Source organism: Sander vitreus, chromosome 6 (genome assembly GCF_031162955.1).
Source record: "Sander vitreus isolate 19-12246 chromosome 6, sanVit1, whole genome shotgun sequence".
NCBI lineage: Eukaryota > Metazoa > Chordata > Actinopteri > Perciformes > Percidae > Sander > Sander vitreus.
Genome location: NC_135860.1, coordinates 29,696,592 through 29,716,661, shown reverse-complemented (window position 1 = coordinate 29,716,661; position 20,070 = coordinate 29,696,592). Strand labels below are relative to the sequence as shown.

The window sequence follows — 20,070 nt, the reverse complement described above, 5'->3', positions numbered from 1 at the left end:
GTGGATGTACCATATCCTACATGTACACATTGGAAATGTAGTGAAAGTGCTTTTATGATCAATATGACTGTCAAAGGATCCTTTCACTGGACTTTTTGCTGCAAAACTGTATGTGTCAGGCGAAAAAAATGGTGAGACCTCAAATCTCTAGATGTTCCGCAGCCGTCACGCAGCTGAGCCACACCTGAGCCACGCTGCTCAGGTGGGCAGGTGTGCCTGCTCCAACCTGTACACACGGGTGCCGGAAGAAAAAGCAACAGGTTCGGCAATGCACACGAGCTGCTTACACAGGTTGTGTGGCCTAGGAATTAGACACCATGGATTCACCCTCTGGTGTCAGTATGGTTAGGAACAGGTACTCCGCATATAATGTGATCCATTTCAGCTGGCATATGTACATGTATTTGCATGCATCCATCCAAAAACAAGTTGTCCTCAACGGATCTTTAACTTTTCCTACTATTTGGTATGTGTTTGTAAAATGCATTACAGATCAGCCAGCAGTCTGTGGACACATCATTTATAGCTGTTGAAGCCTTCAAATATTTATTCAACCTATTGCTTCAACTTGGGGCTATCACAGTGTGCTAATAACACTGTGCAGCTTTAAAGGAAAGTTTTTATTTTTACAAATTGGGTCTTATTTCCATGGTTTTGCGCATTATTGTAATAACACGTTTTATTTACCAATTTAAAGGTCCCATGGCATGAAAATGTCACTTTCTGAGGTTTTTTAACATTAATATGAGTTCCCCCAGCCTGCCTATGGTCCCCCAGTGGCTAGAAATGGTGATAGGTGTAAACCGAGCCCTGGGTATCCTGCTCTGCCTTTGAGAAAATGAAAGCTCAGATGGCCTGATCTGGAATCTTCTCCTTATGACGTCATAAGGAGGAAGGTTACCCCCCCTTTCTCTGCTTTGCCCGCCCAGAGAATTTGGCCCACCCATGAGAAAGAGAGAGACATCATGGCTTTCAAACGAGCAAAGTGGCAGTTGGTCAAGGCCACACCCCCACCCTCCACCTTGCCCCCCCTCTCTCCTCCTCTATTGCTACAGACACAGAAATGGCACATCCTAAGGAAAGCTCATTGTGGGACTGGCTCTAGTGGCTGTAATTCTGCACCAAGGCTGAATTTCAGGAAAGAGACTTCAGATACAGTATTAGGGGACCACTAAAGTCTATATAAAAGAGACTTCAGATACAGTATTAGGGGACCACTAAGGTCTATATAAAAGAGACTTCAGATACAGTATTAGGGGACCACTAAGGCCTATATAAAAGAGACTTCAGATACAGTATTAGGGGACCACTAAGGCCTATATAAAAGAGACTTCAGATACAGTATTAGGGGACCACTAAGGCCTATATAAAAGAGACTTCAGATACAGTATTAGGGGACCACTAAGGCCTATATAAAATTCAAAGAGCACCATGTCATGGGACCTTTTAAGTGCTGAAAGATAGGGAATGATGACTATTGTCAAGTAAAAACAGAGTATAAAAGGCAACCTAACTAGCCAACAAAGATTATAAACAGTGATTGAAATGTTGCATTAACTTTTGCAGAGCCCTTTATTCTACTTTGACCTACTGTACTGTAATTTGTATGCACATGCAGGTTTACAGTGCAAAGATGTACATATTTTTTGTGTCTGCACTTCCAAATGGGTAGGGTTAAATTATATTAGTGTTGACTTTATTGTAACTACAAATCAAGTTTCCTTTTTCATTTTTGCCAAACATTGCATGCATGCTGTATATTAATAATAATTGTTATACTTATTTTTCCTACCATTCAATGCATCCATTTGTTTCATTCTTTTATGTTAATATGAAAATTATTTGGCTGACTCTTTAGCTGAGTTTTATAATCCATCACAATGAGCATCAGTATTGTATTGTATTATTGTATTCATTTTTGTCAGAGTTGCATTATAAGTGCTGGGTAACGTGGTGCAGACCTTTTTTTAAGTGCAATAATCTGCACTTAAACAGTAGTACCAAGTTTTAAGAGTCTGCTAATTGATTTTCATATCATATGGAATGGTAGAAAAATACATCCAAAATCTAAAACCGAACAGCATGGTTTACCACGTACCTAGCTATGATGTAAAGTATGGGATACACAGTAAATATTCTGCAACATGCAGAATGAGTGCTATCGTGATTTTAAGGTGCTGTAGGTAGGATTGTGAAGATCCAGGACTTGGCCCAAAAATTTGAACATCGACAACTTCTCAGTCCCTCCCCCCTTTCTGCTGAAGCCCAAAACGGTCTCCTAAGCCCCTCCCCCCACAAGGGAGAATGAATGCGTGTGCATGAGCAGTGATTGACACGCAGTTAGACACCCCCCCCTGGCCCTGATTGGTGCATCTGAACAGGGAGCTGTGGATTTTTGCAAATCTCACTACAGGCTGTAGGTGGAGCCAGAGGAGCCAGATTTATTTTTAAAATGACCTGCTTCATGTAGTTCTACTGGAACATAGGGTCAGTTTCAGCAAATATGACAGAAAGTTAGTTTTATAAGTCTAATCTACTGTATCTTTAATGGAACCTGTCTGGTAGTCTGACTGCTCGAGTTGCTAGTCCTACTGGATTTTGTAATAAAACTGTGGGTTCTTGTGTCACTGCCTCACCAGAACTCCGCTGTAAATCTGCTGATTAAAATGCTACCATAACTGAAAGGAAAGATGGACTATATTAAAATAATATTAAAACAAGATGTTGGTTGGAAAAAATGGGATTTTAGTTAAAGGTTAGTTAATTATGGGAATAAAGTTAAGAACTAGATTAGAATAAAGATTCAGGTGGGATTAATGATGAGCCAGATTCTCACAGGTGTAGTTTTAGCAGTCAATAATCTCACATATCAGTCTTAATCTTACATGTCACATGTGTCAACACTCTCCTCCAGGTCTGAATAAGGGTGGAGTGTTAGCAGGAGTGATTGGTGCCCGAAAACCCCACTACGATATCTGGGGCAACACTGTGAACGTGGCCAGTCGCATGGAGTCCACAGGGGTTATGGGAAACATTCAGGTACAGCACTAAACTGTATTACAGATCTCTAGATTACTTAACACTGCTTTATCCAACTTTCAAAATGAATACTGTGAAGAGTAGCTTTAATCCTTTGGTGATGAACTATGTTTTATTCCTGGTTTATCCTAGGTTCATTTCAACTAGCGAACATGTTTTTAAAGAGACACTGTCTTTGCGTCTGTGTATGTTTTTATATATAATCACTAGAAGCAATGTTTACCCCCACTACATTCTACTACATGCACACGTTCCTGTGCGAGTGTGAGTTTTAAGAGTGTATTAGTATAGTGATGCAGAAAAATCTAAGTAAAAATAAACTTAGCAAAAGTAACCACATTTTCATAAATCATCATTAGGCAATGGTAGGATAACATTAAAAAAATTTTGGACTTTAGTAAAGCACAAATATGACTTATGACTTTCTCGAGGTCTCTCTGTAGACTATAGTGAAGAAAACAGCTGCCACTTAAGAAGATACTGACTCAAATTTGTGTAGCGAAAAGAAGAAAACAAACCACAATCCTTCCATTAGTATGCATCAGAAGTACAGATAATCCTATGGCTTTTTAATTCAATTAACTGAAAAGCTGCACAACAAATTAAAGCTTTACTGAATATTTTTATACCAACGACGGATATAATGATGAAGTGTAATGTTAAAGGAGTCACTCTTTGTGACGAACCCACAGACAACTATCGCCAACTTTTAGCTCTCATCAAGCTTGATTCCAGTAGCAGCAGGCAGCTGTTTTCAGACAAAAAGCTCTAAAAACCTAGCCTGGCTCCGCCCTCCTACTTACTTCCGCTCAGTTTTCATTTCCCTTCAGTACTCCGTCTGGGTTTGCGGTATATTCTTGGGTTTTCTCCGGTCAAATATTTGTAGGTCCAATCAGCGAACAGAGGGAGTGGCTGAGAACGACGACGTTGAGGACGTGCACTAGAAAGATGTGAGCGAAGCCATTCGGTCCGTTGTGGCAGCAACGCTGCCGAATATCCAGAAGTTAAAGGCCGAGCAAGAACAATCTTTGCTGAGTTTTGTTGGTGGCCATGATGTTGTGCTCCTCCTCCCCACGGGTTTCTGGAAAAATTAGATTTTCCAGCTCGCTCCGTTAGTGGTGAAGGAGTTAGCTAAGGCTAACGCTAGCGATGCTAATGCTAAATATAAGCCGATAGTTGTTGTCGGTCTCCCCTCTTGTTGCACATGCGCATGACATACGTCACGACCAAACGTCACGACCAAACGTCAGCGATTGGTTATGGCAGATCCAGAGTGGCTCTGGGCAGATCCAATAGTTTTGACAGTTTTAACAGAGTTGACAGAGCCTTCAAGGAAGTTAATACTTGTCAATGGAGAGAGGCCAGACTCTCTGTACAAATGAAATGGACCAGAGTCTGGTAGGACCAGGCTACTAAAAACCCACTGTACACTACCACTATTTTCATCATCTTCTCAATTCTGCTTAAGTTAATCTTATTTTGCAATCGCAAATACAATTTTGCATATCCAATTTTTGTTGTGTGTGTGTTGCCCCTAGGTAGTGGAGGACTGCTACAACATCCTAAAGGAGTACGGCTTCCGATTTGTGAGAAGGGGGCCCATCTTTGTGAAGGGGAAAGGGGAACTGCTCACTTATTTTCTGAAGGGAAGAGACAAACAAGGCTCATTTATCAACGGCTCCTCTGTCACCCTGCCACATCAGGTGGTGGACAGCTAAGGTCCACACACACACACACACACACACACACACACACACACACACACACACACACTCCCCAGCAATCACAGTTAGTGTGCGATAATTGCAGCGCGCAGCAGAGGAGAAAGTCTTTGGAATAAGAAGTAATTTGTCTAAAAGCGGTCCGACACCTGTACTAAATGTATACGAGTCACATTAAAATACCACTGACACACTTCATACACACCTGTGACAACACACCACTCATTACTCATTAGTGCCTGTGGAAAGATATATGGGCCAGTAGAGATTGATTTAAAATTTTTCATGTTCAAGTTGAACAACAGACCTTAAAACATTAATAACGAGATCAATTAATAAATGAACGGAAACAATTAGAAATTGATAGGATCTAGATACAGACACTATGTAAGATTAAAACATTATAAATAAAAAGAATAAGACTACATGAAGGCTAGTCTAGACAAGATAGGCCGGCAGCAGAAAATCCAAGGTCAAGTGTCCACATTTCTTTCGTTTATGGCAGCTGGACAAAAAAAACTAAAAGGAATGTAATTTCTTGCAATGTTGAAATTCTTCAAAATCAAACCTGGATTTTTCCCCCATCCTAATGTATTAGAGGTGAATGTCGTTCCATTAGTAACTGGAGTGTGGATTAAGCTGGAGATCTGTAGAATGTTTTCACATTCTCGTGTAACAAAACAAAAGTGATATGGAACAGCTCCTCCGGCGTTCTCCCCCACACTGACAGTGAATGAAAACAGCCTCCATGTCGACTTTTCTCCAATCAGATGATGCTGAGTCATAATAAATTGGTCATGACAAAAAAAGGATGTATTTTTCCATGAGTCCTCTATGTTAGCGATTATAACATTACCTAAGTTCTTTGGTATTTTGCTTTGGTAATAGCTTTTTGGATAGTAAGTCCCCCACTATAACTAACACGGCAAAAAGCCTGTGTGAACTGATATTAGGCTAATATTGTAGATCTACTGTTATGTTGGGTTGAGTAGTGTTGAGTTGTGTCAGAAGTCCTCCGTTTTGGCGCACTGAAAACTCTCTCTAAGATTTTTAAGATTATTTTTTGGGCATTCTAGGCCTTTATTGTACTGGACAGGTGAAGATGTGAAAGGGAATGACGTGCAGCAAAGGGCCGCAGGTCAGAGTTGACAAGGACTGATCCTTCGTACATGTTTAAATATGAGGTTCATAACTTTACCATGCGGTCATATTATGAATTATGTTTTGAATTCAGAATGAAAATGACGAATTCAGACTAATATAATTTAATTTAAACACAATGATGGGCTGTATCTCTTTCCACAAACATCTCTTGGATAAAAAATAGAACACACACACACACATACACATACACATACACACAGCATTTTTGCAAACACACCAGTTTTGATGCATTTGCTCAGCATCTTAACACTACACTTTGGATTCCTAAATTCTGGACCGCTCCCTATTTACAAAATACTTCCATGTACGGAAACCTGACTGATCGGCGCTTAAGTTTCCTGTCTCTGATGAGGAAGAGGATTTGGAAGTGGACCAATGAGAGACCAGAGTGTGACAATGCCGACTGAACTGCCACCTGCTGCTCCCATTGTGTGGTCGTGGGTGTGTATAATAGTGTGTGCACATAATGTATTTTTCCACAGTCAAAGTATTTTTTCTCTTTGATTCTGATTTGGGAACAAGTCAGATCTACTGTGCTCTCCTCTCTGCTCCTGGAACTCGTACAGCACATTGCACCGCTGGCATTTGGACGTTTTTGTGCCTCGGAGCTGTGTTGGACATAATGGAGAACAGAGACGTGTGTACTGTGTGCTTTAGGAGAGGGACAGGTGACGGTGTCCAGACGGTAGCACACGTGGCAGAAGTATTTTTCAAACTGATTGTGGATTGATGGAAGTGCCTACCACAGCTATGATCACCATGTTTTAATGTAGTTGAAGGATCTCATGGCTCTCTACGTGCATGGGAAAACACTTGAGTCCTTTTGCAATGCTGTGAAAGGATAATTCCAGTTTATTTCAACTTGCTCTGCTCATAAATTCTATCAGTTATAATAACATTGTACAATGAATAGCTCCAAGGGGTCAAGAAACACTAGCAGTCAGAGGTTCAGAGGGTTCGGAAACAAGCCAAAAGGTTAGTCAAACTTATCTGAAGAGAAAAAGAAGGCAAACGGTAAAATGATTACCCAAACTCTCTATTGTAAACATCCATCATAGTTTTCAGACCCCCTGCTTCAACTTTGACCTACTGTGCCTGCTGTAGTTTTGTGCGCAGTTTGCTTGGAATTATTGTCAACCTTTTAAAGGTCCCATGGCAATAAAATGTCACTTTCTGAGGTTTTTTTTAACATTAATATGAGTTCCCCCAGCCTGCCTATGGTCCCCCAGTGGCTAGAAATGGTGATAGGTGTAAACCGAGCCCTGGGTATCCTGCTCTGCCTTTGAGAAAATGAAAGCTCAGATGGGCCGATCTGGAATCTTCTCCTTATGACGTCATAAGGAGGAAGGTTACCCCCCCTTTCTCTGCTTTGCCCGCCCAGAGAATTTGGCCCACCCATGAGAGAGAGACATCATGGCTTGAAAACAAGCAAAGTGGCAGTTGGTCAAGGCCACACCCCCACCCCCCACCTTGCCCCCCCCCCTCTCCTCCTCAATAGCTACAGACACAGAAATGGCACATCCTAAGGAAAGCTCATTGTAGGACTGGCTCTAGTGGCTGTAATTCTGCACCAAGGCTGAATTTCGGGAAAGAGACTTCAGATACAGTATTGGGGGACCACTAAGGTCTATAGTAAAGAGACTTCAGATACAGTATTAGGAGACCACTAAGGCCTATATAAAAGACTTCAGATACAGTATTGGGGGACCACTAAGGTCTATATAAAGACTTCAGATACAGTATTAGGGGACCACTAAGGTCTATATAAAAGAGACTTCAGATACAGTATTGGGGGACCACTAAGGTCTATATAAAAGAGACTTCAGATACAGTATTGGGGGACCACTAAGGTCTATATAAAAGCATCCAAAAAGCTGCATGTCATGGGACCTTTAAGTTGTGCTCACTTTCCGTTTAATTTCCAAATCAAGTGGTTTAGATAATCTGATTAAAGTGATGGTTTGTATCCAGCCTGTCTGAATGTCTGACTGCTCGTGTTTCTTGACCCTCTTTGAGATCTATTTCAGTGATGTCAACGTGAAATTAGTCTCGACAATTAACTTGGTGAGTGAAATGTTAGAAAAGCCAAAAGGGACATAATCTGTTATAAACTTGAATTTGCCTTTTAACTGCATGGCAGTCATGTGGAAAAAGAAGGCTGTAACAGAATAAGTTTAAATAAATTGAGAAAGTATTATATTTTATGATGTAAAATGACAACAGCAACAAAAAGTTCAAATACATGACATTGAACTTGTTGCAGCTTTGGGACCCTATTTCCTCCTGGTATCACCACCCAGTCTGTATCTGGATAATGGTATCTGATAATGAGGTCTTTGCATTTACACCTGGGATTAATAAACATTCTCACTATCTTAATCGTTGCTTGCACTGTGGTCGAATCTCAACACACAATTTAGGTGGGTGAGCCAGCTGACTTTCCGTGGCATGTCCCACTTTTGCTTTGACACTGCTCCTACCACAGTGCTATTAAGCAATGGTTTTCACCTTGCTTCATGGACAAGTGTCATCCATGGCAGCATGGAGCCTAAACCTAGCTTCATGCCCTCCCTTCTCATGCCCTACCGCCTGGTGCCATCCCCGAGCTTCTACTTTTCAAAATAAAAGCTCATGTCTTGTCCGCTCTGTCTTCGTACTATGGTGTTTTTGAACTAAACAGTACGGCAATAATGCTAATGAATCAGAGCCTCCCCTCTCGTGCCCTCTCGCCTGGTGCCGTCCCCGAGCTTGCTATGAAAATAATAGCTGCTACATATGAATTTCCCGGACATATACTAGCTAAATCTGTCAATGGAAAAAAGAGAAGAAAAAAAATTCAGCAGATGTCTTAGTTACACCACCACTGAGCTAGCAAAGCAGTTTTGTGTTTATATCTGCAGGATTTATTCACCCACGATCTCTACAAAGCTAACGTTAGCTCAAGTTGTCTGGCTGAATAAACAGGGAGGGACTAGAAATCCTCTCTGTTTTTATTTTGAGAGTGAATTGTTCCACAATATGAATACAGTTTGACTATCACTTTTATTTTGTTGGTAATCATTGTATAATCTTAATATTACACTCGAGGGTACATTTGAGTGATGCTTGCGGACCTCCTTAAATCAAACCCTCTCATGTAATATGGCTTAAACAAAGATCAACGCTAAACGCTGATGCAGTTTTAAATGGTCCCTGAACCTATAAAAGTTTACTTCTTGGTTTTTATGATTTCAGAAAAATGGAGGTTAACCCTTTTTTTTAATTATACTTTTTTTGCTTCTTGCCAAATTTCATATCCATAAATGCAGGTTTAAAAATTCTAAACCTTCCTTTGTTGCATTTAAAAACAAGCCCGACTATTATTTTTAGATAATCTCTAAAGGCATGAAAACCGTTTCATTTTACTCTTCTGTGGTCTCATAATATTGGATAACTTTAAATATGTATAATTTATAGTGCTGTGGGTGGCTTCATTGTTGAGCTATTATGTTTTTCCCCTGGCATAAGTTTTTATGTTATGTTTGTACTTCTTTTGTACTGTTGTGAATTTGCAAATAAAGCGTTTAAAAAGGGTAAAGTCATCGCAGGTTTCATCAAATAAACAATATAAGTTAACATCAGGGATACAACAATAACCTCCAGAATACTGCAAACTATATGTATGGCTAAAAAGTTTAAATGGTTTTCAATTAATTGCAACAAACGTGCTCACTAACTTAACCGTGACTCCATCTAGAATATATATTTGCGATTTTGTATTTTTGACCCTTTTGAATTTACCGTTGGACACGCCCAGGCATGAGACGGGATGGCATGAGACGGGAGATCATGAGACGGGAGGCTCCAGGCTGCAGCCATGCCTGACTCCCTCGCGCAGGGAATACCGCAGCGGCCATAAACCTAGCTTTAGGTGACCTTTCAACTTGCTTGGGACTTTTTTTCTTCAGAATATGGTCATAATACAGTATATATGCCTTGTTTACACATGGCTAAGAGATCTGATCACAATGTGAGCAAGACCACCTCCAGATGTGGATTCTACATTTATGTTCATTACATCTGCATTAACATGTTGATTCCCTGATCCAGATAAGGTATCAACATACAGATCTCATGTTAATACCAGGTGAAAATGGGGTCTCACTTTTCTAGTGAATTCTGGCCTAAAGTTGGCTACCATCTGTGTCTTGTTTGCCTGCTTGCTTGGTCGTGTACAGCCACAAATTTCAAAATTGGCACAGACGTGTACAGCAGACACGCACAGGGTTCTGCATATGCTGATGTCTTTACACGTGCAGTTAGCAGATGTGGTCTGTGTGGTCGAAAAAGGTTTTTGATACACAGGGAAATCTGTAAGAAGTACGCCCTGCACCTTGAAAGACCTGGGCAGGTGAAAAAATTGACATCACCCAAATCTGTGTGGCTATGTGGACACGTACAGTCTAATTTACCATCTTGAAACGCTTGATACCTAAATCAACATGGTAAATCAAGGCACGTTGGAAAAGTGCGTCATGGGTCACTTGAAGCTAAGAAAACTAAAAATTGACATAATTATATGACATTTTGGACCAATTAAAGGCAAATCGTATATTGGGAGGAGGTGCTCAAGGCTATCAATAGGTCTGACTAGCCAGTCTGTTCACATGCAGGGGTTGAAGCCCATCATGGTGCTTCTTTTTTAGTTACAAACATCATTTTGCTTGTGATTACGCACCAAATTTGATTGAATTTGGGAAAACCTCTGACATTCGTCCCAAAGTTTGTATTTCAAATGTACAAGGCTTTTGACATGAGAGCAGTGACATGCAGGAGAATGAGCACACCCACCTGGCAGGAAGCAGATGTACTGTATGTGTGTTTTAGGGATAAATATATGTACAGCATACTGCTCTTCTCCTCTTTTTAAAGCCCATTAACGTCTCTGTAGAATGGGATGAAAGTGCAATAGTTTCTTCTTCTCCAAACCCGACGCTCTCCTCTCTTAAGGAAATGTTAAATCATTCCTTCCACCTTTTAATTCACATTTGTATCATGTAATGTACAAGCTTTGTTCTATTTAAAGAAAGGGAAAGAGTACTGAATGTGTCCTAGTTGTACATAGAGTTCAGACAGTGTTTATTAGTCACATTTATTTATTTATTGGAAATTACAGCGACATTTTTTTTCTTACACAGTTGTGAAAGTGCCAATAATAAAGGAATAGCTTTAAATTAAACCATGGCTCTTCACGTATTTGTATTTTAAAAGAATCTCAGGCTTGGGAGCAAAATTTGAATAATATGTCATGTTTTCAGGTCTTGGTCCCAACAGAATTCTTTTGTGCTTAGCAAAACACAAGAGCACAGAAATGCCATCTGGAGAGCCCACACCACCAGGGCCATGCTGATGGCATCAAAAGGCAACAAAATGATTCAATCTTGTGGTTATAGTTGTTACCCTTTTGCTTTTGTCAGAATTTGATTCAGAACTCTGCTTACTCTTCACAGATTTTGTGATTTTGGTATACTGTAGATCCCAATTATGGTTTTTAAGTTGTTACAATTTCTCATTCAGTGTACCCTCTTTCATTTTAGTTGTCATTATAAGGTGAGTTGATTAAAAAATATTCAATAAAGAGATGCCTCCGTGTCATGATTACTGCACGGCAACAGCACATTGATTCTGGAAGAGATCATCAGCTCTACAGTGACTCAGCATCTCTGCAGGTTGACTGAGCAAAAAGGGTGGCAAGAGCATCCGCTAGTAAATCATTCAAACATTTTAAGTGTAATAAAGTGTAAGGCAAAGGCTCTATCGTCACAGCATTTCTTTGATTTTGCCTCTCTTAATTGATTATTTTGCATGTGCTTAGACTAAGTTGAATAAAATTGCTCGGTGCTTTGAAAAGAAAAAGTGAGAGCACTTTATCTCAATGATTGTATCATTACAGCAGTAAAGTTATATAAATCACATAGCAAACAACACAAGGACAAAGGTCAAAAAGGTAAAATACTGTTGAGTGCCTATCTTGATACAGAATTAGATGGTGCATCCTGCATTTATTTACCACAGCTCCTGCTGGTAACACTTTATTTGAAGGGGTGTGCATAAGACTACACTGTAGGAGTCCTTTTGAGTATTGATGACTGTTGTCATTAAGCGTCATTCGGTAAAACATGGTTGTTAGAGAGAGCGTTTAGTTTAGTTGTGTCTTATTTGTTTGATTTCCCCCCTGCTAATCTACTGCTCCACAATCCAGTCCGGTAGGTAGGTGGCGGTAATGCGCCTTAAAGCTAGTTGCCAACCGCCAATTAAAAAGCAGAAGAAGAACGCTACGGTGCTGACGTGTAGCCTAATGCGTGTAGCTAGCTAGGGAGGGAGGGAGACAGTACGCTGTGGAATAGTTATCGGCCTTTTGGCAAAGATCAAGTGTAGTATCTGTTCTTATCAGTTTAATAACCGAATAGTTCTACACATCCGTGGTGGAGTAAGGGAAGTGACTGTTTGTAGCCCCTGACTGTAAGCTAGCACTTAGTATTCCTCTTTATCACAAGCCTTTGTCATAGACAGACCACTATGAAATTATCTGGTTTGGTACTTAGTTAGCTAGCTAGCTAGCTATTTGGTACAATAACAACGTAAGACAAACCGGGCCAATTGCACAGGTAGGGGACTCCTAATTAAATTTACGACAAGAGCTAACGTTAGCAGGCTAGTGTTAACTGTAACTTAGCTAGTTATTAACGTTAGCTAGCTAACGTTACAGTTAAATGATATTGACACAGTCGTTGACACATTAGCTAGCTTAAAATGGTTGTATTGTAGTTAATTGACATTTTCTGACGTTATTGCTGAAAACAGAAACGTTTTTTGTATTTATAGGTGATAACGTAACATTTAGTTGGCACCATCGCTCATATAGCTAACGTTAACCGTACTGAGCCCCACACATCCAAGGTAAATGCAGCCGACTTCGATGACTAAACTGATAAAAGACTGCAAGAAGGACAAGGACAATGTGCTGCTTTTAGTCTAGACGTTTTTTTTTTTGTTGCAGTTCATAGAATCAAAATTAGACATCATATAAACTGTGTGGCCTCATTCATAAATATATCTTACATGCTGTTTCTTGCAAAGGCATGTACAGTTATTTAAAAAAAAAAAAAAAAAAATCCTGTGTGACAGAAAAAAGACGTATTACCGTTATCAATGTCTGTGACATTGTATGATGTACTTTTTTTTTCCAGACATATCATCTGGTGTTTCCTATGTTTCTCCGGAAGTTAGAGCAACTAGAGGGTTTAAAGGTTATATGAGGCCATTAACAGCCGACCAAACAGCACGCCTCTTTAACATTTGGGATAATATAAATGCATAACAACAACAAATATATATGACATAGTTGTGTCGTCGTTTTTTAGACCTTTTTAATGCAGAATCTTTAAAGTGATGGGATGTGGTCGTCAGCAATTCACGGTCTGCTAAAAGCACCCAGTCTGAGTCAACTTAATGTGATGTTCTCTACCCAAATGGATGGCCGCGTGTGTTTTAACTTGACTATGTGCCCTCAAGTGACACACCTAAAAACTAGGTGTTCATGGGTGTAGCAACCTCACTGGACACCAGCAGATGACGGACAGAGCATGCCACAGATAAACTAACACTCTAGCTGCGTTTCAATAGTGGTTCAACATGCCCTTGTTCACTTCCCCTAAGCCCTTGCCCTTGGGGGAATACCCGCCGCTATCCTAACTGTCGTTCCATTTGTCTAAAAAAACGTGTGAACTTGGTGAGATGGACCCTCGGAGGGCTGAGGGAGAAAACGATGGTCACTCCAGAGGTGGCTATTACCGACAATGCTTTGCAGTTATGCATTTGGCGCAAGAATACGTCCATGGTTAGGTGGCAGTAATGTACAACCGGTAAAACTCTGTTGCTGACCACCAAAGAAGTAAGGAGAAGTTTAATAAATACATTTTGGCTTTTTAGTAGTTTTTAGAAAACCTCATTGATAGCTTGATAACTATTATTTTTTTTTTTTTACAGAAACATGTAATATAACTGTCGGTTAATATTTAGCCTAAATTATACTTTTTAATTTGCTTTTATTTACTAGACAGTTGTTCTTGTGATTTATTTTTCCCAACCTTATCTGTAAAAGCTTGAAATTATTATGGAACTATTTTTGCAAGATATAATACGTAGCAATAATATGATTAATCCTCATACATATCACAAACTTTCTAAATCGGAAACTTATGCAGCTGATTACCAAGCCTCATGGAAATGAGCAGGTATTTGAGGTGTAAATGGCAGTAATAATACTTTTCATAAATATTTATATAGTGCCTTTCATACAAGAAATGGAAATTGCATGACATAAGAAGACAGAATAAACAAAAACGGCGATAGAATGCCATAATGAAACACACTTGAAGCAGCAGAGCTAAGCCTACAACTGGCGGTGGATCCATGTAGTTTGGGCTTTAAGTGAACAAGGGCGGGTGCGTTACATTTTAATCCTCTGCTCCTGCCCCACATACCTTCCCTCTCCTCTCCAAGTGGCCTCCGTGTGACGTATGCTGTTACGTAATATCAAGGGCTGAGGGGAAATGAACGAGGATATGTTGAACCACTATTGAAACGCAGCATCTGTTTTCCACAGGTGGGATTGAATGCAGCAGATGTATGAAGAAGTGTAGGTGACTTATACAACAACAATGGGGAAGAAGAGGGTGCCAGATCTGTACAGAGCCCCCTTTCCTTTATACTCCATTAAAGTGGATCCTAAAACAGGGCTTGTAATCACAGCAGGAGGAGGGGGGGCTTCCAAGACCGGCATAAAGAATGCTGTGGTAAGTACTGAGGATCAAGTGTTTTGGTAATTTAAACAGTTTAATAGAATACTACGGTGGCCCTGAAAACTTAACGCAATGCAACATTTCAAAATATATGCACATAGATAACGGTAGAGGTATCACATAGATAATAAAAAGAAATCTGCTTAACACATCCAATTTGACAACATTTTGTGTATTTGGTTGTGCGAAATGAGTTGTTTTCTGCATTTGGTTGTGTTGCGGGTATGCAGGTGTGTGCATGTGTATGCCCGAAACCCACAACGTCAGTTGGCGAATAGTAAATGGACTGCAGACTGTTCCACACTAGTGGAGTAACGCACCATAGTTGATCCATAGTCCATACAGATTAGAGCGTAGTCAGTCTTCCTCTATAATACCATTCAAATTTCATTTGTTTTTTTAAAATATTCAAATAATATTAGAATATTTAATGCTCAAATGCAGCCTGTTAAATATGTACTACACTACTCAGGCTAATGCATTGCCAATGCCACTATCAGCATGTGGTGGTTGTTACACGTTCTGTCCACTAGAGGGACTTCTAACATCAGCCTGTCCTTGAAGGGGATCTACGTCGTGGCGCATTGCATTTCTGGCCCGCCGCTCTCTGTTTACGCTATATTCCACCACGCACACAGTGACAAACGCAAATCAACAGAACCCTGTAATGAAACATTATCTAACAAGTGTAGGGAAGCGGCCCTGTTGTAAAGGCTAACGGTGCTCGGTTAGCACAATGACATCATGTTAGAAAGTACAGCCAAAACGATTTGTCAAAAAATAAAGTAACAAAAGTGTTAGCCACGATGCTAACGGCATTGATAACTAAGCCAAACGGTGCTGTCACTACTATTTTAGTGATTTGTAAGCAACCTGTTTCTTGCAGGTTCTCACGTTACTGAGAATACAGCTGCCATGTTAGTCTTGCTGCCAGTGGAAGAATATGGTACACGCACATAGCAGAACTTGCAAACTGTGGCTTTTTTGTCGACATGCGAACGTTGTCAACATAACTCACTGGAAATCCAAAATACTTCCACACCGGCGACTTCAGTGAAAGAGGAGGGGGTTCAAGTTCTGTCGATGGGTGTCCTGCATCTGCAGTTGCCATGCTATCTTCTGACTGGCTGTAGCTAAGTTAGAGGAGGTTGACTCGCAGCACTTCAACACTAGTGTGTTTTTATTCCGCTTGACAAGCCGACCGGACGTGACGTGGGAGCGTGGCAGCATCGACGAGTCCATTTTTCGAGATTGATTTCGAAGTTCGAGATTGTAACTTAATTTCGATCGAAATCGTGACACCAACGGATACTTACTGAAGAAGTTATCATTGATAATTAACATGATTATTTACTAATGTTAGTTAACGTAAGTTACGTGTCAGCTAACAACGTTAGGGAGAGTTAGAAAATAATATATCTTATTGTCCACCATGACAAGTTGTCTGTTTAACTGCAGACAGTGAACTGGATTACCTTTACTCTTTTGCCCAAGTAAATTATATTTGTAATTTATTTTCACCATATGACCTGTCAGGTATAGAGGATGGATACTCGACGGTACCCGCCAGGCCGGGCGGGGTTCGGACAGATGTTGGGGTCGGGCTCGGTCACATCAGCGCGATAAGGCATTGAACATTTTAAATAAAAAAAAAGCTTATTATGTAGGTGCACACCTGTGTTAACGTGCGCTTGTTGCCCCGTGTGCGCTGATGCGCTCATCTGTTGACATTTCCAAATGCCTTCCTACAGTTGTTTAATAAAAGCGGGCTTTCCACACAAACAAACGTACGTGTGTCATTAATATGAGGGGAAAAAACGAGATTTGAACTGTGTCGGGCTCGGACATAAATATCTTAATGCCTGTCGGGCTCGGGCCGGGCTCGGTTACTGCTCTGTCGGACGCGGGCCGGGATCGGACTAGTAGGTATCATCTAGTAGAAACTATTTTAATTCAATTGCTGTTAATTTATTTGATCTGCTGCACTTAAGATCAATAGACTGAGAATAAAATGATGTCCAATGGATGTTTGTTAGGTTTAAGTGATGCTTTTGACTGAAGCTGCAGATCATCTTGCCTTTGCTGTCTCACAGAACGGTCTAATAACGTGAGAATATAATGCTTTCCTTCAGAATGAGAATTTCATCCTTTGACACCTGTTGTGTACTTTTCAAAGAATGAGTGCTTAAGGTCCTTGTTTCACAAATTAATAGTAAATGTACAGATTGGATGCTCCATATGTAATAAGTATTTTAAAAAATCAAAGCTTAGCGTGCAAAGCTTGTCCTTTTTAATGTAGGGAGAGTTGCAACAGAATACATTATTGTCATTTTTTTATTCGTCAAGTTTATCCACCCTGTCCTAACCTGCTGGTAATAAATAGAAAATCAAGCAGTTCAACACAGGTAATCCTGTTTGTTTAATTTCTTTTTATGACTCAATGCTTATGCTATACAAAAATGTGTTTATGGTTAAAGTACTTACAAGAACACATTGTTTACAAGAGCACAGGTTCTACATAGATCTAGCCTCTTAATTTTGCTCTCAAAGTGCACCAGATTGATGATTTTAACTTTTAAAATGTACAACATTTTCTTCCTGGGGAGCATACTCCTGGACCCCCCCAAAAGGGTCGGGGGTCCGCCGTATCCTTTTTTACCCCTGACCTGTTTGCATGCTGTTAATTACATCTGTGATCTTTTTTTGTAATGACTTAAGTCATTCACTATTTCTATAATTGTGTTGGAGTGAAAATATAATTTTTTTTTTGTCATTGTGGTTCTATAAATGTTATTTATGGTGGTGTTAGATTGCTGAAAAATGTTGTTTTTGAAAGGCTATACACCAACAAATATGGATTGAAGGAGAATATTTTGTTAGATAAAAACATTGTGAACTTTGGAAATAAGTACATCTATCTTTTTTTCGATACATTTTGACTTTTGGACTTTACAAAGCTCAGAGTTGATGGAAATGTTGGATCATTCCGAGTCGGAAACAATCCTGTGCAGTGACCACTGGAATCTAATTCTACAACAAATACTATATGTTCAACATTTTTATCCCAAATGATATGCTGTCAAATTGGTGAAGCAGTTTACTTCATTTGCTTTTGTTTTGTCTTTTGCATGTCTTCTTAAGTTGTAGTGTGTTGCGCTTTCAGAGCCACCATAGAATACAGTTGAACAGGGTATGATATGATTTATATATGTATGTTTCATAAGTAATATATAAAGGTACTCAACATGTATTGTCCACACCAGAACATGTTAAGTCTGAGGGTATGAATAGAAATGTGGATTACGTGCATTATGAGAGTTTGTAAACCAGCAGCAGAAGCAGACTCATGACTGTGTGTGTTTCAGCAATTCCTGGATCTACAGCTGGTTGGAGAACACCAGTACAGTGCCAGTCTCCTTCACTCTCATGACACTGACACACGTGCCACCATGAACATGGCTGTAGGCAATGGTGTGATTGCTGCAGGACAGGACGGAACCTGCTCTCTGATGAGGTTTAAACACTGCACGCAGAAAGAGGAAGGCAAAGCTGCTGCTGAGGATGGTGAGGCTTACTACTACTACAATCTGGAATACAGTGTACCTGCTGTCTTTTTAAACTCTGTTTGCTATGGTGAAACAACAACAACAACCAGAGCCTTCAAGCTAGCAAGCAACACGCTGAAAATGCCAAGTTTCGAAGAGAATTTGGATCGTGCAATAATGCAGGCCTGCTTGGTTCTTTTAGGGAATGATTGTAAAGATTTACAAAAAATATGTTTACGGCATTTACTATGTAACTGGGACGTTTTGCGACCGATTGGTGGGGATTTGTTATGGATAAAATACAAACGGCGATACACTGGTAAGGCAAATTATGTTAACCATGTATCCAGCTAAGTTTAGCTAAGCTAAGAAAAGCCTAATTTATTTAGCTCCAAACCAGTTGATGGAAGCGCATTTCCAATTCATTACCAATGCATTTCTATTTTTAATTTCTTTAATTTCTAAATTAAGATTTTGGAATGTAACAAACTCCAACACGGAACTTTAAATGCTTTAAGCAATTATTAAATAAAACTGAAACTGCATGCAACTACATTAGAGAACTCACGACTAGCTTCATTTATTACATGCAAAACACTTGAGTGGCAAGAGAGCTAGCCCTTACAAGCCCTTCAAGTAGCCTCACAACCTGGTATTCAAAAAAACTAAGCTATCTTATTCCTAAACTAGATGAATGTGTAAAACAGCAATCCATGTAGCCTATTAACCAGTAGTACAAGTGCTCAGATTTTTTGAAAAGTAGCAATGCCACAGTGTAAAAATACTCGGATACAAGTATGTCTTGCATTAAATCCCTTAAGTAAATGGTATTGTAACAAACAAAAAATACTAAATTTAAAACGGTAAATGTCCATTTAAAAATATATAACTACTGATGAATTAATGTATTCAAAACTTGATGTTGCATATCCTGAACGTAGGTCAGTCACTACTTCTGACACTCATAGTGCTGTATTAAGTACTAAAATAAAACAGGCACCGATGAAGCTATAGGTTTAGACATCTGCACCTGTACCAAGCATTACAGTTGCACTATCACAGCTTCATGAGTTGAAAGCAAGCTGGTGAAATGAAGAGTATGTGTAACCTTATTGATCAAAATGAGCATATAAGTTAGTGGTTATCAGATGGTCATAAAATGTCAGTGCATCCCTTTCTTTAACTTTACTTAAACCAAAGTAGCCATTAGAACTAGGAGGATAAGGAGTTCCCCTAGCATCAAAGTGTTGCTATAATCTGTTCTACAACAGCTGCATAATGACTTAAAGCGTTGGCTGTAAGAAAAGGCAGATATCAGCCTTATGCAAAAAAAGTTGAGTCTTTGTCTACAAAAACCCATGCGTTTCCAATTCAGGCATCTTTGTGATTGATTGATTGAAATAAAAATTTGGTGTCATTTGTGCCGCAGAAAACAGTGGGCAGCAGGGTAATGCCAGGCGACGAGCCGGGAAAAGAGACAAAGGTGGTCAGGATGAAGCTGCAGCATCTGGAGATATTTCACCTATGAAGGATGAGACGGCTCATATCTCTGTGACTGGTTTGGCTGACGTGCAGTCAGACCTGAACCCCAAGGACCCGCTTCAGAAAGTAGTCAGGTTCAGTCCAGACCTGAGCCTTCTGCTGACAGGAGGCACAGACGGACACATACGGGTCTGGGAGGTAAACAATGTCTAGTTGTTCTCTTCAATTTTAGAGTATCTTTAGACCAGCCATGTTTGATTGGTGTGTTTAGACTCT

The 20,070-nt window shown here is 39.9% G+C and overlaps 2 protein-coding genes and 1 pseudogene across 4 annotated transcripts in view; all 3 read left to right on the top strand.

Moving 5' to 3' along the window:
• The window catches only part of adcy3a (adenylate cyclase 3a), a 52,548-nt gene extending 41,005 nt beyond the window's left edge, over positions 1–11,543 (top strand). The window contains exons 20-22 of the mRNA XM_078253670.1: positions 2,915–3,039; positions 4,578–7,639; positions 7,683–11,543. Of these exons, the coding sequence (XP_078109796.1) occupies positions 2,915–3,039; positions 4,578–4,757 (305 nt within the window). The 3' untranslated portion in view covers positions 4,758–7,639; positions 7,683–11,543. The remainder of the gene's footprint in view (positions 1–2,914; positions 3,040–4,577; positions 7,640–7,682) is intronic.
• Positions 11,544–12,240: 697 nt separating this feature from the next.
• The window catches only part of preb (prolactin regulatory element binding), a 16,200-nt gene continuing 8,370 nt past the window's right edge, over positions 12,241–20,070 (top strand). Inside the window, exons 1-4 of one of the 3 annotated variants that reach the window (XM_078253668.1) lie at positions 12,241–12,425; positions 14,572–14,761; positions 18,133–18,331; positions 19,742–19,992. In XM_078253668.1, coding sequence (XP_078109794.1) covers positions 14,627–14,761; positions 18,133–18,331; positions 19,742–19,992 — 585 coding nt within the window. In that variant the 5' untranslated portion in view covers positions 12,241–12,425; positions 14,572–14,626. Of the gene's footprint in view, positions 12,572–13,348; positions 13,858–14,571; positions 14,762–18,132; positions 18,332–19,741; positions 19,993–20,070 lie in introns of those variants that run through there. The other 2 variants (XM_078253667.1, XM_078253669.1) reach the window with 2 other exon arrangements.
• LOC144520133 (U2 spliceosomal RNA) lies at positions 12,307–12,412 on the top strand (annotated as a pseudogene).